Here is an 18,049-nt window from a genome sequence, read left to right on the forward strand (position 1 = left end):
TGTGAAAAGAAATTAGTTACCAATTGGAGAGGGCACATTTCAATATAGAAAAGAACCGTCATCTTAAGTAATAGAACATCATGTTTACACTCTCCTTAAAATAATCTCCAATTCAGAATACACACACAGAGCTTATTATTTCCTCTGTGTGTTACAAAGTAAAACTGTAATCATAATGCAATCACAAGCCATCTAGGTGTTTTTATCATGTTCATAAAACATGCAGTACATTATGACAGTGAAATGTCTCAATGCCAATACATGTTTCTGTACAATCCACAAATATTTTATCTAGAAAAATCCATCTGTCCTTGATAGTGTACCTTGTCATGTTTAAGATAAGAGAGTCAATTTATTTAACATCAGAGATTCATCATGAATTTCACTGTTGTGTAATGCTCTGCAGTATCTAGAAGTCTGCATTACACTAAACATAATTCTCCCAACTTGTCATCCTGCAGACAAGAATTTAAGTTAGAGAAGCTAAGTAAATTCAAGAAAGGAAGCCCTCGGAGGTTTCTAAACACATCAGAGAATTTTTCCTTCTTCCCTTTAGGACCAACAGGCAAAAATTTTCTTTCTTATGTGATATAAAAGGGAACTCTAGTAAACAACATGAAACAAAAGCAGAAAAATCTGGATTTTTCTTTTTTTTTTTTTTTTTTTAATGAAACCATGAAGTATGAAAGTTACAGCAAATTGGCCCTGGCTGGGTAGTACAGTTGGTTAGCACATCATCCCCACACACCAAGGTTGGGGGTATGATCCGCAGTCAGGGCACATACAAGAAGCAACTAATGAAAGAATGCACAAGTAAGTACAACAACAAAAGTGATGTGTGTCTGTTTGTTTATCTCTCTGTCTGTCTCTCTTCCCCCACCCCCTCTTCCTCTCTCTCTAAAAATCCATTTAAAATTTGTTTTAAAAATGTTACAGCAGGACTTCCAGCCAAGATGGAGGCATAGACAGACACACTGCGTCTCCCTCCACAACTAAGAAGGAATACAACTACCTCAAAGCTAGAAACAACGAGAAGTTCCAGAAAATCAAAGTACATGGAAGTCCAGCAAACAAGGATATAAAGAAGAAATACTCATCCAGACAGGTAGGAGGGGCAGAGCCCGGGTGGAGAGGACATGGTGTGGTGGTGGCAGCAGTGGCAACAGCAGCAGGCCAGCAGCAGAAAGTGCAAGTTACACATTTTAAAAAGTCAAGAGGGACACCTGGGGAGCGTTCCCAGCTCCTCACCAGAGCAGCTTACTGTCCCAGCTCCGGGGAAAATCAAGCCTCATTGTTTTTGACTGTGCGAACCAGTCAGGGTTGAGATGGAGGCAAAAACTGCCAGTCTCTCAGTAGAGTCCACTTGTTTAAAGGGCCCCCACAGTTCTAGAACACCCGCAAACCCACCCACTCTGGGAACAACGGCCAGGGCAGCAGCTAGAGGGATGCCAGTCTGGTGCGGAAGTGGGAGCAGTGTCTATAAAGGGGGCCAGTGCTGGGCAGGCAGCATTGTTCCCTCTCAGACCCCTCCCCCACATACAGCACCACAACGTGGTGAAACAGGTTGCCTGTTACTGACAAATCCCTAAGGTTCTTCCCCTTACAACATAGTAGGAGTGATGACTCTGCGTGGGACATGGAAGCAAACAAACACACCAAACAAGATGGAGGCCTAGACTGACATGCCCTGTCTCCCTCCACAACTAAGAAGGAATACAACTACCACAAAACCAGCAATAACCAGAAGTTCCAGAAAACAAATGGAAGTCCAACATATGAAGTTATAAAGAAGTGGTGCTCATTCAGACAGGTAGGAGGGGCGAAGCCGGGGAGGAGAGGTCAAGCTGTGCGGTCCGTGGCAGGATAGTGGTAAGCACAGAAACCTGTATTTAAGGGGAGGCGAGAAGTGCCTGGGGAGCACCCCTGGCTGCAGACCAGACCCGTCAGCTTGCGATTCCAAAGCCAGGAAAGGCAGACCCCCATTGCCTTGGACTGTGAGGCCCAGAGGGAGTGGGGACAGAGGAGGAAGCTCCTGGTCTCTCAGCAGAGAGTGAACAGCATGAATCCATCTTGAACACCTGCCCCCACACAAAGCACCACAGTGTGGTGAGAAGGGTCACCCAGTAGTGACAAGTGCATGAGACTCTGCCCATAGTGTAGGAGTTGTGACAGACTCGCCCAGGAAGCAAAGGTAAACAAAAAACTGTCAGGATGGCACAGATCATGATAAAGATCCTTGTGACGCAGCTGACCAGACAGCAAATATCTAATCTAATGGATCAGCAGATAGGAAATCTTTCTGAGGCACAGTTCAGAGCTTTGCTTATAAAAGTGCTTACAGACCTAACAGCAGATCTTAAACAAGACAGGGAAGGAATGAAGGCTGGTCCTGCTGAAATGAACAAAAACACATGTGAAACTAGTGGTAAGGGAAAGAAAACCAGGGATCAAATCAACAAATCAGAACATAGGGAAGGAACAAACAGTCAACCAGTGCAGAAAGAGGAAACAAAAAGTGAGGAAAATGAGGAGAGGCTCAGAAACTTATCAGAGAGATATAAGCGGGTCGACATCCAAATCATAGGGTTGCGAGAAGGTGCAGAAGAAGTTCTAGAAATGGAAAAATTATGTGAAAAAATAATGAAGCAGAACTTCCCTAACTTGGGGAAGGAAATAAGACTTACAGGTCTAGGAAGCACAGAGAGTTCCAAACAACTGGACCCAGGGAGAACCACACCAAGACACATTATAATCAAAATGTCAAAAGTTAAGGATAAAGAGAGAATCTTAAAAGCAGCAAGAGAGAAGAAGAGAATTACATACAAAGGGGTCCCAATAAGACTGTCAGCTGATTTCTCAAAAGAAACTCGGCAGGCAAGAAGGGACGACAAGAAATATTCAAAGTAATGCAAAGCAAAAACCTACAGCCACGATTACTCTGTCCAGTGAAGCTGTCATTCAGAATAGATGGGCAGAGAAAGTGCTTCCAGGACAAAGTAAAACTGAAGGAGTTCATCACATCCAAACCACTGTTATATGAAATGTTAAAGGGACTTGTTTAGGAGAAAGAGGATCAAAACTATGAACATTAAAATAAAAACTGTATCACAGCAACCAACAGCAGAAGCTAGGGAACCAAAACAAAGGCAAACTAAGTAGGCAACGAGACTGTAAAAAGAACTATAGGTATGGGGAACATACTAGGGAGGGGGAAGGGGAGAAAGGGAGGGAGATGGTACAGGAATTAAGAAGCATAGTAGGAGGGAGTGGAGTAGATAGGAAGATGTTGAGAAGAACTATATGCACAACCAATGGGCATGGACAAAGGAGATGGGGGACAACTGGAGGGAGGGATGTCACTGGGTGGAGGGGAACAAAGGGAAAAGAAATTAGGACAACAGCATAATCAATAAAGCATATTAAAAAAAAAAAAAAGTTACAACAAACTGGCCTATCCAGGGAATATTACAGTGCGCATTCATTAGAAACTTAATTATATAATTCTACAACAATAATTTCAATAATTATATTGACAAGCTAATAAATCAATGCAGTCTTAAAGTAAACAACCAATTGCTCTTCTATACTATTCAGATAAAGATAAGCTAGCAACAACTAATTGGAGGCCTACCACTGTTTTAGAGATGTTTAAACCATGTATTATTTTAAATTGTATGATATGGCTATCAGTCACATCATGCTCCTGTTGTTTTCCCCTCATTACAACCATGTTAAGGCAACATCATCGGGGAAAAAAGTCTTACCTAACTCTTGGATCTAATGCTAGTCCCCTTGGCATCGTTACGTTATGACTAATCAGCACAGTCCTGTGGCTTCCATCAAGCTTAGCGACTTCGATTGTTTGTAGAACATAGTCTGTCCAGTAAAGATTGCGACCCACCCAATCTACCACAATACTTTCAGTCATGGTGACGCCACTGTCAAGTACCTAAAGACAAAAGAGAATAAAGAGTGAATTCTAAAAGGAAAAAATGGATGATAACATGGAAATTATATGGAAACTTGGAATAAGACATCTAATTTGTCCTATGTTTGCTGATGAGCATTATAAAATTGTCTTCCCATGTAATACCCACCTAATCAACACTAAGCTTTTATAAGAAAAATATACAATATTTTATAGAATTGAATACTCTAGGATAACTCTGTGGTTGGATTAGTGTGCAGTTTCATTTTTGTTTCAAAATGTTTTCAATTAATGAGAGCTCTATCCATTCACTAAATTGGCAACCGTAAGAAACTTTATGATGTCCAGATGCCAAAAGTAACAACTTTATTAAGTGCCAATGATTACAAAATAAAGTTCTAATGGGCAGCGGAATTATATCATCAAGGGTCAAGAAACTGAAATTAGGAGATAGCTTGAGAAACATAACTAAGTGAAAACTAAGAAAAGCGTCCCCTTAACTCCTCTACATGTTCTTCTGCTCTCATACACTAGAAAAAAATTGCAAAGGGGACCATGTCGATTGTGTGAAGTCTCTGCATCATGTGACCTGGAATTCAGAATAATGTATCTGCCTTCTGAGGCCACACCTTTATCTAAAACACCTACAGATTCAGAGTTAAAAATGTCCAGGCCTCTTCTGGTACAATGTGGCCCACAGAGGAATATGAGAACTGCTCAGGACACGACAGGGCCTTCTCTCACTGGGGAGTAATGGTAAACACACCCAAGACAGGGGAATTAGGCCAGAGGTCAGTAGAAATGTACTTACGACTTTTCTGTCTGTTCCATTTTGAAATGCACTCCAGATTTTACCCTGAGTTCCATCAGACCAGAAGACACGACCACTGATTGAATCAAAATCAACAGCTACAATATGAGAGCCATCCGCAATAAGTGCATAGATATTATGGACCTGGGAGGTGATATTGTCAGCAATAATTTGGTTCTGACTTGCCACAAGTAACAGAAGACTTTCAGATGCTGTCCAAGAATAAAATGCAAAAATGTCAATGATTCTGGGGGAAGCAAAACTAAAGCTTCTTGAATATTTGATGTAATACTTCTGGTAACAGAGGAAGATATAATTCCAAACCATAGTAAGGGGGTAAAACAAAAATCTCCATAAGAATTATTTATAATTATTTCATTTCTTGCTTAAATAGTTAGCTGATTTTCATGAGTATTTAAAATAAGCTTTTTCAGAAATATTTTTCTTCCCTGAATTATACATCAACGTTTGTCTAAGTATCAATCTGAAGTGAACTATATTTGCATTCTTCCTGTTACTATAGTTACTTTTGTACTTTGCTTATCTTCCTTCCTAGATTGTAGGCTTCTTTATAGCAGGAATCATGTCTTAAATATTTTTATTTTTCACAAGGCATTCAGCTGTGGCAGAGATTCTAATTATCTCCCAATATCCCCTCTATTTTGTTTTAGTCTTCTTTATTTGGTCATTTAAAGCAGCTGAATTAATATCTTAATACATAGTATAATCACTTTCACATAATAGAAATTGAATTAATATTGAGTGAACTGAATTCACTAAGCTCATTATATAAGGATGCTTAAATACAGAAGAATACAGAAATCATTTTTAAATAATGAAAATACATTTTGATACTATTCTAAATAATTAAAAAATCACCTATTTGTGTGTGTTCGAACTTCTGTTTTCCAAAGTACATCAAAATCTTTATGCATTATAACTCATTTAATCCTCACAAGAAACTGAGATTTAAAGAGGTTATATAACCTGCCCTTTGACTCCTAATCAACATTGCCAAAAGTCTACATGTAACATCTGATTTTAAGCTCTGGGGTATGTTGTTAACTGGCTAGAATTAGTTGGCTTTTAAGTTCAGTCATTACCTGTAACTTTGCAAGTCTTCCCATCAGCATCTAACATGTATTCTTTATCACACCAGCACCGGAAAGAGCCTCTCGTATTGTAACAATGCTGGCTGCAAAAGCCTGGACTATCACATTCATCTATGTCTTCACAGGTCTTGGAATCATTGGCAAGCAGGTATCCCAAAGGACATAAACACTGAGCCCCAAAGGGCCCTTGAACACACTGGTGAGTACAACCAAAATTTAAATTTGAGCAGCTCTCCTGATCTAGAATAAAGAAAGAGAACCAGAAAGGGAAAAAGTGAGGAATCTTTGCTTCTTTGGTTCATTTTGCTGTAAATATTTGTCATGTAGTCTCAGGCCACCTTCAGCATAAAACCCAGGTAAGAGGTAAGAGCAGCACTCACTTGGATGAACTCCATAGACTAGTCAATGTCTGCTCTGATAGGCCTAAGGATTTACTATCCTTCACATCCACTGGACTTGGACCATTTTCTTCACTACAACCCGCTATTACAATTCCATTTAGTGCAATAAGAGACACTTGGGAAAACATTGTTGACATAAAGAAACATAACCGTCATTGATAAAGCATGCAAAGAGACCTAAATTACTTCTCATTCGCTTCCTGTTATTCTTCTACCTATACAGAAATGGAAGATAAGACTTTGACGTTACATGCAAGGGCTGGAAGGTGTGTGAAAGTGAATAAATGGAAGAGGAAAGACAATTAGGACATTAGAGGGCACGGATCCACTAACATGCCATCATTCTTTACTTTCAGGGCCAAAATGTCAATGCCTGAAGTCACCCAAAAATAGCTCATCATATGCCTGGGGACGCAAATGCTTTCTATTTGCATGTAACAGATAAGACTCATGATACAAAACATGCACTAAAAGGGGAAGTCAGTCACACTGATTAGGACATGTTCAGCACAAACACAACACATATAAGATCATAAAAATCTAAAATACTTTGCAATCATACCTGGCTGGGGTTCATCTGAGAGTGAGCATTGATTAGAGAGGAAAGAAAGAAAGGACAGTAATTAGGATTACATGCTAATCACAAAATTTTAATCACAGCAAACACAAATCCCCAATCTCATTTGTTTTGTGGCAAGTTCTGATTAAAATTAGAAAATATTGAAGTTAGGAAAACATATGAGCACATTACCAAAAGAACAAAATTTAATTTGACAATCTAATGGCCTCATTTAATCTTATTTTTTAAATAATCATATAAAAAGAAGTAAAAAACACAGAGCCAAGCACAAAGGATTTAATGAGAATTATTATTCAGTGATGATCTATTTGAATCATGATGTTTTTTTCCTACATAGATTTGAACTGAAATCCCTTTCTCAGAGGCTATATGGTGATTACGACAATGGTGATACACAATGGGGTCACTGGTCAGAGTGAATTTAAGCCCAGGAAACTGTGGTCAGGAAACTTACTGCAAAGTGGGGACTCATCTGTCCCATTGGGGCAGTCAGAGATGCCATTGCATACTGCACTCAGATTCACACAGATGCTATGGCCAGGGCACTGCCATTGCCAACTGGGACAGGTAAAGGCTTGAGTAGGGCAGTCCTTCTCATCACTCATATCCTTGCAGTCATTGTCCCCATCACAGAGCCACTCTCTGTAGATGCAGTTTCCATTGTCACAATGGAAATGAGATGGAGAGCAGGTCTTGAGCACGCAGCCATTGTGCTCATCAGATCCATGGACGCAGTCTGGGTGCCCGTCACACTCCCAATTCCCTGGGATGCAGATACCATCTGATTGGCACTGAAACTCATCCGGGTGGCACATACCAGGAGGCCTGGTTTCTAAGAAAAAAACATAGGAAAAATAGGCTTGTGAATGCAATTTATAATCCCTTTTACATAATCCCTATAGGAAATTATTTCAGATCAATGCTAGGTTTATAAGAATGATTATGGCAAAATAAATACTGAAATGTAAAACGATACATATAGGGTCTTCTCCAAGACTGTGGTAAATAGAAATCTTTATATGTGTCTGATTAGTTGATACGACAACAAAGAACATGAGTCAAAGCTCTAGAATGGAAGATAAATCTCTGAGTCAGAAGAACATTTCGTATGTTCATTCAATTACAGAATAAACAGTAAAATATATCTGTCTCTTTATTAGAGAATCATCAGAGCATTTCAATAGAGCTCAAGTAGCTATTATTACTTTGAAGTTCATGTGTTTAATACCATCCATTTGGATGTTACAATTGTTCCTCAGATGAGCTATATCCAATGAAACCAGCACACATTAAGTAAACAAAGGGTGAGAGTAAGTCCTTAATTCTTTGCAAACTTTCCACTGTTCATCAAGTAATCCTTGAGAGATAGATAAGAACTGACTCCCTGTTTCACTGAGGTAAGCTAACTCCCTCCCAGGGAGCTAGTAAGGTAACAACAAGTCATTGGCACCTGAAAGTTTAACCTCAGATCATCACAGAAGTCTATGTTTTTCAAACTGAAACAGTAAATTTAGTGATCAAGAATCTCTTGGTATGGTACACACCTATAAAGTATGTGAACAGTGTACTTAACTTTGCTTACTATACATAGATTTAAGTACTTCTTTTCTGATTGGGGAGAATTGATAGAAACCTACTTTTTATAGCCCAAAATACCATTATTCAAACAAATGACCACTTCACTGACAATATTTTAAAAGCTTAAAAATCCATGTAACACAAAAGGTAGGCAATAACATATCCTGTTCATTGTAGGTTTCCAGATTTTAGAGATTATAGGTTCATCAGATTTATATTCCAAAAAGTTCTCCTTGAATCCTCTGAGTAGAAGGAATTTCTTTTTTCTGAGCCTCCAGGGAATTTTATCTGTATCATTTTTAAGGTCCTTATAACTGTCCACCTTGCTTTTACTGTCTCTACTTTCTATAATTTCTCTTACCAGACTCTAAGGACAAATATTATACATAATATCTTAGATATTCTACCAATTACAGCTGAAAGAATGAATTCATTAGAGTCAATATCTAATTCTGCTCCATACCATATCCATACCATGATTTGACCTCTATACTGAGATTTAAAAGAAACCATTATAATGCCTTTGTACATGCTGAGATGCAAAAATTTGAAACACGCTAACTTGGGATGTCCTAAAAAAAATTAAGAGTAAAAAGAAAAATATCTAAGAAATATTTAACCTACGTAAGGAACTATTTGAAAGTGCCCATTTACACAACCACTTGATTCACAAGTTATAAATCCTTATTTGGTAATACCTCAGCAACTTTATTGTATGTTTAAAACTGCATTCCTCTGATAAGCCTTTGTAATTCAACCTGTCTTCCCTCCAGTTTGTCTGAGTTAGAGAAAATCTATGGTAATTTCAGTGCTGTTCAAATGAAATGATTCCTTCGTCTGAAACACACTGGGTCTATGGTACTTACGACAGTCTTTCTCATCAGAGTGGTCACTGCAGTCAAAAACACCATCACAGTGATATATGTTGCTAATACACTTATCCTCACTGGCACATTTGAATTGAGAAGCGGTGCAATTAATTACTAAGAATGAAAGAGAAAGGCATTAGAAATCAGCTCAATGAGAATATGACTAACCATTGAGATTTTTCTAAACAACATGAATAAAAATAAAGCAATCCACTTACCACAACCATTCTCATCAGATCCATCAACACAGTCCTTGTCCCCATCACAGACATAAAATACGTCAATACACCGATGGTCAGTGCAATGAAACTGACTAGGTAGACATGTCGATGTAAAATCTAACATCATCCCAAAACAAAACCAAATAGTTTATTTCTTGTTAATGTGTACTACAGCCAACATGAAAAATGCTAAAGGGATAGTTACCTCAATTATACATATGTTCAAAATTCTTTCCAATCATCCCCATTGCCAAAGTCAGCCTAGCAAGAGCACTCAAAATTAGGAGAATTTTTGGAAACAGGAATAAAAAGATCATGGGCAAAGTCAAAAACAGTGATTACACCATGAAAAACAGACCACTCTTAGAAAGTGAGCATCATGGGCATGGACTAGACTACACTTCATGAATACTAGGAAGTCCAGGACCACACCAAAGTTAAGCAATGGAGCCCAACTAGGCAGCACAGTGAGCATGACCTGCATGCCAGCTAGCAGTAGCGTATAGACTGATCATAATAACTGGATTTAATCCCAAGTCTAAGTGGGACAAATCTAAAAACCAGGGTCCTCCTTCGCCGGAGAGACAGAGCCTTGGAATTGGATGTGCTGGCTGCCCCATCCACAAAGGGGGCAGTACAGATTCATAAAATGTGAAAGATAAAAGGGATCTTAATTAAACTCATCTACTCCAGAAGGAAAGTGACTTCCGTACTCATGCAACTAAAACTAGAACTTAGTCCAGGGAGCTTTACTCTACCTTAAACTGTTATGGCAGACATAAAAACAAACAAGAACCAAAAGAAAATTAGAACTCACAAGATAAAAAGCAGGTGGGTAAGGTTAATGGTAATTTAAATGTTCTCTGAGTCTTTATTCTATTGCCTTTTTGACTGCATCAAATGAAAAACAGGAGCCTAGTGTCTGGATATGTTTATATGATTCAGAAAAAATAATTTTTTAAAAAATATCTGAATAGTTAGTTGAGAAATATTTAGTTTGTATCTGAATGTTAGACATCAGAGACAGTCTTCATTTTGCTTCCAAAAAACTCAATATCTAGGAGGACTCTAAGCTTCCCAGGTCTTTGCTCTGATAGCCTGTTGATAAAAGGATTGACAGGTAGAATAAAAGTGGCTAAGATACAATGAAAATTGTGTGAGGCTTAGAGGAAAGTGTGCAAGGCTACTGATTATTCAAATCTATTTACTAGGGTGATTAATCAACCAAGAGAAATTTGTTTAAAACTTACTGCAGTTCTTTTCATCAGATCCATCCCCACAATCATTGTCTGTATCACAGAGCCAGTTCCTTGAGATACAGAGGTTATTATCACAGGTGAAGAAAGATGCAGGGCAGGAAACGGGTGCATGGGTGGGGCAGTTCTGCTCATCACTACCATCCACACAATCCTTGTGCTTGTCACAGCGCCACTGTGCAGGGATGCACTCTCCCCCTTGGCCACAGGTAAATGCTGAGGGTGCACAGGAATGATCTACAACAGAAACAAATTGGCCATAAAGGTATTTGTTTTTACAGCCTTTTAAATGAGTTTCTAGCTTGTAGAGGCCCAATTCTTCTCCTTTTTCAATAGAACCATTATATAAGAAAAGGAGAAATGTACAAGTCATTCAAATCCTTCCCCTCCTCTTCCTCCTCCTCCTCCTCATTATAGTATTTATTTAACAATTATTATATCCTCATAAGAATACTGTGAGGTACATATAATTATCTGCATTTTATAGATGAGGAAACTGAGACTTTGAAAGGTTTAGGAATCTGTCCAGGATTAAAGCTGTAGTTGGTGTCCTCCTTTACTTTTAAGCTTACTTCCTCCAATAAAATTTTTAAATTTGGTCTACAGAAGCCATGAGAATATGTCATTTGAAAAATGCAAATTAATAAAATATTTGGATTAAAATCTGCACTTTTAGAAAGAGGAAAATACACAAAAGGAAAAAAATTAGAAATTTCAGAAAAATGTACAAAAGGGTACTTTTATTTTCAAATATGTAATTATTTTTCTTTTAAAAGCAGGTTATTATTACTATTAATCTCACCTTGATAAGAGATTTCTGATATCTCAACTGTACTCTACCTTTTATTTTTTAATGGAATAATTTGTATTCTGTAATAGCATTTGTTAGGTTCCAAAATTCATAAACTAGATTATCATAAAAAAACAATACAAAGATGAAGACCACCGTTTCACTGTTGATTCATTTTACACCAGTAGGGGTGGGGGTTAATACAGCCCATGAGATTTTTAATAACTATCATTGCCAAGTACCTATTCTGTGATACTATTCTCTCAGATACTAAAGGTTATATCTAGTTTATTTTCATTTGACTTTTTGAGGTGCTTACAAGATGTAATCACCCTTCATTGGTCCAAACAGCCAATGTCAAAAAGATATTTTATTGAAGATAGTCCAAATCAATGTTAGAAATCATTTGTGACATTATCTATGAATGATACTTATGTCTAGCTTACTAAAATTTGAAATTTTAAAAGAAGCTTCTTCTCATAGAGATAACCCAAGCTTTGTTTTTTAAAGCCTACCCCTCTTCGTTCATCCCAGAGTATCTCCAGTGTATAAGCTACTTACTAAATGTGCCGCATAGATGCTCGTCACTGTTATCATGACAGTCATCAATCCCATCACAGCGGTAGTAACTGGGCACACATCTGCCATTGTTACACGGGAAGGAAAAGGAGCCACATTGATCCAAGGGTGGTTCATGGGACGGGTCTTCTAGGCACGTCAAGTGATTGGAGGTCAGGCTCATTCCATAGGGGCAACCGCACACCCGCTGGAAATTTGGCACTGGGAAGCAGAAGTGGCTGCAGTCGCCATTCGGATGGGTGGGTCGATTACAATAGTTAGAGCCTGAAAAAGCAATGTCCTGAGATAGTGAGTTAATCACATTTCCATTAGGTTGATCACAGGTGTGGTTTGTGAAGGAAAACAAATGGGAAAGAAAAGTTTCAGACCAATGCTATAAAGCAGCTTACTCTTGGGAATCAGCATGCCAAATATAATAACAGTCAATGTATTATTTCCAGCAACACTTTAAATTTTTTTTGAATTCTCACCTGAGGATATGTTTTTATTGATTTTTAGACAGAGTGGAAAGGAGCAGGGGAGGGAGAGAAAGAGAAATATCATTGTGAGAATAACTGACTGGTTGCCTTCCATAAACATCCCAATGGGGGAATCAAACAACCAACCTAGGTATGTGCCCTGACTGGCGATGAACCCACAAACTTGTTGTACGAGGCGATGCTCCAACCAACTGAGCATCTGGCCAGGGCTCCAGCAACCCTTTCAGAGTTAGCAGAGTTGACCAGAGATTTTTTAAATCTTACAGTATTAAATATATGGGTGACAAGAATATAAACTATCAGAATCTATATTAAATAACAAGTACTTAAAGAAAAAAAGGAGCTGCCGTATTAAATAGATACACACACCCATAGGAAAAAGCATGGCACTCTCACTCACCAATCTGGATGCTATCATCATATGATTTCACATGCATTATATTACTGATGCCACGTCGGATAACTGTCATGTCTCCACCATCCGTTTTCCTGACTCGAACAATAGCCCCCAGTCTCCAATCAGTGAAAAATACATAGTCTAAAATGAAACACGGTTGATTAGTAGTTTTGTCACAGTTCCTGTATAGATCACTGGAAATAGACAAAAGGTTTGTAATGCTTCTTGCAAGTATGGGAAGCTTCTCCCATAAATATCGGTAATGTGTTTCTGTAATCATTTTCCATGACTTGCCACTCTCTAGAAATTACTCTTACAGGGACTATATATTCAGTAATATTAGGGTTCATATTCAGGCAAATATGTAGGGAGTATTGTGATGGCATTTAACAGCAATTACGTTCAGACTTCCATCGGTGAAAATAAAAATTAAAAAGCATCAGGACTCTTCTAAAGGACGTTACAGGGTGCCTCATAAGGCTGAGTTCTTATCCCAGCTCAAGTACTGACCTGATCAGTGCTGGCAGGGAAATACCTAAATATGTGAAGGCTCATTTTCCTAGAAAAATTAAGGCAATAGGCTAAATCATCTCTAAGCTCCCTTCCAGGTCAAAAATTTCATATTCAAAGTCTTAATGAGAATATTTTTTTAACTTTTACACTTCATTTTAATAAAATGCTGTTGAAAAAGAAAAGTACAGATCTAGTCCAAAAAGAAATTTTCAGTATGTTTGAGGGTTAATAAAATTATCCACAGAAGTGTGCCTACCCCTATAATCATATTAATGTTCCATGAAGCTCAAAATAGTAAATGTAATGTAAGATTTTAATATCAAAAATTTAATCATATTCACTTTATACTACCTACTGAAACAGAGATGTTAAGGATACACATTTCGACAGTTTCCAACAGAAAGAATTAAATCAAAGTGGGTTTTCTCTTTTAACTAAAAATTTCAAGTAACAAGACAATGACTGAAATGTCACAAATTTTATCATTAGACCAGTTTTCCTTATTTACAGTCTAATCAATGACTCATCAGTCCCTGGACTCATTAAATATTATCTAGACTGACTGGCAATCTCAGTCCCACCACTCATGAAGGTACGTTACTTCACTTAAATGGCCAAGGAATCCAATAAACTTTTTAGTCCTGTGTGGTGTGACAGTCAAGTAAATCTAGTTTTGGCTACAAAGATGCATGATTTCCATGGTGTCACACAATCAAAGAAATTTCCATAAGATATTCACAATGAAGGACAGTGTTGGAAAAAACTTTTTTTTTTTTTTTTTTTGAGAATGTTGGATCTCATGGATTTGCATTCAAATTTTTTTCATACTAATGAAACCGAATGGCACTGAAACTACACTTTTATTCAGCTGCAGAACATTCCAGCAAAGAGCAGATAAAATTTAACATTTGTGTAATGTTTCTGTGTAACAGCACATAGCATGTGACTGACGTCATTATTGAAAAAGGAGTAAATGTATGGGGAGATGAATAAAATTGACTCATCAAGAATCTCATAAAAGCATTTCTTAAATATTTTTAAATACCTTGCACTCCTCCGCAGATAAACCGACAGCAGGACGGAATATGTAATATACTTATTAGCTATTTATTCCATGCTACATGTGTGTGAGAAAGTCTTTGATTTATTGTCAGGGTCTACTTGCTTCTTTTTTTAAGCACTGTACTAATTATTCAGAGTAGGAAGTTTCAAACATGGACACAACTAACATTACGGGCAAGACAAAAGGGCATCCCCTCTAACTGGATTAATTATGGTTTGTCCAGCAAAAACCAGAGAAGATTTTAGTCTCTCCTCACCCTCTTGGCCTAGCAACAGAAGCCACACAATCATTCACAGAAACCCTGTCTGTAAGACTAAACAAAACATGTGTTTTATGGTGTAAAGCTACATTCTTATTCCCAACAACTAATCAAACAGCATGCCTCTACACTCAAGAGAGTTGAGAGAAGGAAAACTGTGATCACACTGGTCACTGTTGTGGTAGTTTCCCAGAATCCCATGCTCCCAGTGATCTTTACTAGTGGCATTAAAATATTTAGGGGGCGGGGGGACTACATCTTGCTATATTCCTCATAAGACATATTTTAATATTTCTATATAACAAAGATAATGTGACTGAAAAGCTTCAGTCATTCAGTGAGTATACAGCTGATGAATACACATAATAGTTTTTCCATAAAAATTCTGCAGAGGTTCTTGCAAACATCAGAGAACAACAAAATGCTACAATAGTTACTACAAACAGATCTTGCTGTTTTATTCTTGAAAACAATGAAGGCTGTAATTTACTATCTCTCTGTTTAACACTTTGAGTGCCAACGTTGCTGTGAGCAATGCTGACAAATTTTCCCCAAAAGTGCCAGTGTCACTCCTAGTGACTCTTTTTTCGATGGATATAAATGTAAATAACAATGGGATAATTCGTATTTAATATTTTGTTCTCTTTTTTTGTACCTCAGGTTATATATTGATATAATTTTATCTCATGTTGACCTAAATTTGAAACTATGCATGGCACTCAAAGGGCTAATATTTATGTAACAGAGTTCTTGGTATGTTAGATTGTATAACATGTATATTCTACAAAGTGCTATACCCATACAAGTTGTCAATACTATTATCCAAAAGTGTCTGAAACAAAAAAATATATAAAAGTGAAATATTCAGTTAACAAACCAAGTATTTTGTCCATTCATAATAGTACCATTTTAATTTTTGTATTCTAAACTAAGACTTACCAGAAATGTGAGATTGCCGAATGAGGATTGGTCTACTACTACAACTTGCAAAAGTATTAAAAACATACACTTTAATTGCTTCAAAACATACCTTGAAAGACAGTAAGTCCAAATGGATGCGTCATCTGCTGTATATGTCCCAGGGCTCTTCTATCTAAACCATCAAAGGTACTGTGCTCAATTTTATCAAATAAGGCATCTACCCAGTACAGTCGTAAGGCACTAAAATAATAAAATATTGAGTTAATTATTATTCAGAGACTAACAAAGCACACTTTATAATGAGGGCATTCAAAAACTATGTTCACTTGACACATTCATTAAACAAAGTATTTAACACTTAATTATACTCATTAAAAATTTTTAATAGTTTTAGCCCTAACTCATTTGGCTCAGTGGATTGAGTGCTGGCCTGTGACTGAAAGGTCATGGGTTTGATTTCTGGTCAGGGCACATATCTGGGTGGTAGGCCAGGTCCCCAGTTGAGGGGGTGCGAGAGGCAACTGATTGTTTATCTCGCACATCGACATTTCTTTCCCTCTCTTTCTTCCTCCCCTCCCCTTTTCCTAAAAATAAATAAAATAAAATAAATTAATAGTTTTATGCCCCCAAGAAAGATACAGCTACTTTTATGAAGTGATTTTCAATTAAATGTTTGAGAAAACTTGAAATGTTATCTTCAACTTAGCAATTCTATTTTTTTCCTTGTTAAATAAACAAGAGAAACATTGATACCTAATCAATGTTTAAAAGGTTAAATACATTTCTTCCTTTTTTCCTCCTATAAACTACTTTGGAATTTCATATCTATAAGCTTATTTACCGTGTTTACCTTTACCTAAATTCCTAAATAGGTCATCAATTTTTTGAGAACTATATCTTATACTCCAAAAATCCTCCCAGAGTGAATATAGACAAATATGAGATCTGTCTAGAGAAAGTCCAGCCATTGTTAATATAACAAGAATAGTTTGCACAATGTCAATGTAACCTGGCAGCCAGGGAGCATGGACTGGAATGTGTATGTGTGAACTATGATGATTTCACTGTACTAATCAGTGATAGACACCTTTGAGTGAGCATGTATACTGTGTGGTCGTTGCATTCAAAATGACTGAGCGAGTACAGCAATGAATCTACATCCAATTATGCATTAAGCTTAAACATTCCTCCATGGAAACTATTTGGATGAATCAGAAGGCTGCAGCTATGGGCACCTGGTGGTTGGCTGCTTCATCACGACAACATGCCCACTTATGCACCATGGCTCATGCACAGTTTTTTGGCAAAACATCAATGTTTCTTGTATTTTCTTCAATAAATGTCTTCATTTTTTCATAGTACATGGCTGGATACCTTCTGGACAGAGCTCGTATACATTTGACTAATTGACACCAAAGATTCCCTAACCTCAAGATGCTCCCTCTAACAATTACACACAACCTCTGTTTCATTGAATGCCCCTCCTATTTCTAATGGGGTTTGAGCATTGTCCCCTCCCTATTGACCTTCCTGAAGGCTGTATCATTCTGCTTCCTTTAGTAATTTCCTCAGAATATTAATGAATGCATTAGTTTTCATCCCAGTAGAAACTGGCTATGTTTTGTTTTTTGGTTTTCTTGTTTGTTTGTTTTTACACCAGGTTTATTGAAGGAAGAGCAGGAGGGAGGGAGGGTAAGGGGTTAGAGGTAAGAGAAAACTCCTAGTCCACCTCAAGGGCCCACAGGAGACCCCTTATGTTTGTGTTTTTATGTTCTTATAGCATTCTGCCATCTTTCTCCCATTGCCCATCGATGATGGAAAAATACCTGAATATCTAAATACCTGAGGGCAAGCAGTACCAGTTTCCTCACTCCATCATATTTTCACATACTGCCTCATATGGGTCCCTCAGTAAATGGGAACTCAGTAATTCGGGATGATTTCTACTCACCCCCAATCAATGGCCAATCCATTCGGCCACCCAAGAGTAGTATTTACTATAGGCAGAAGGTGAGATCCATCACACCATGCTCTCATAATTTTAGCAGGACGGAACCAATCAGTGAAGAATATATACCTAGGAAAAGAGGTAATAAATCAAAGGTGTTAACACTGGGACATACCTCATGACTTAGAGAGGTTTAGCACAAACTCAGATTCTCAAGGGACTTGATGCAAATAATTTCATTTTCTTTATATGCTATTGGGTTTGCACAGGGGAAAAGGGGTAGAAAAAATATGCTTATCTATTCTTAATTAAATGTTCAGTTTTAAACATATAACCAAACCTAC

The 18,049-nt window shown here is 37.6% G+C and overlaps 1 protein-coding gene across 1 annotated transcript in view; it reads right to left on the bottom strand.

Moving 5' to 3' along the window:
* Positions 1–18,049, bottom strand: part of LRP2 (LDL receptor related protein 2) — a 195,331-nt gene that overhangs the window by 100,787 nt on the left and 76,495 nt on the right. Inside the window, exons 18-28 of the mRNA XM_090287742.1 lie at positions 17,709–17,834; positions 15,867–15,997; positions 13,005–13,142; positions 12,108–12,389; positions 10,751–10,993; positions 9,498–9,617; positions 9,277–9,393; positions 7,287–7,664; positions 5,843–6,091; positions 4,740–4,951; positions 3,765–3,949 (exon numbers count right to left, since the gene is read on the bottom strand). Of these exons, the coding sequence (XP_090143868.1) occupies positions 3,765–3,949; positions 4,740–4,951; positions 5,843–6,091; positions 7,287–7,664; positions 9,277–9,393; positions 9,498–9,617; positions 10,751–10,993; positions 12,108–12,389; positions 13,005–13,142; positions 15,867–15,997; positions 17,709–17,834 (2,181 nt within the window). The remainder of the gene's footprint in view (positions 1–3,764; positions 3,950–4,739; positions 4,952–5,842; positions 6,092–7,286; positions 7,665–9,276; positions 9,394–9,497; positions 9,618–10,750; positions 10,994–12,107; positions 12,390–13,004; positions 13,143–15,866; positions 15,998–17,708; positions 17,835–18,049) is intronic.

This window comes from Furipterus horrens, unplaced genomic scaffold (genome assembly GCF_987537825.1).
Source record: "Furipterus horrens unplaced genomic scaffold, mFurHor1.1.pri manual_scaffold_1, whole genome shotgun sequence".
NCBI lineage: Eukaryota > Metazoa > Chordata > Mammalia > Chiroptera > Furipteridae > Furipterus > Furipterus horrens.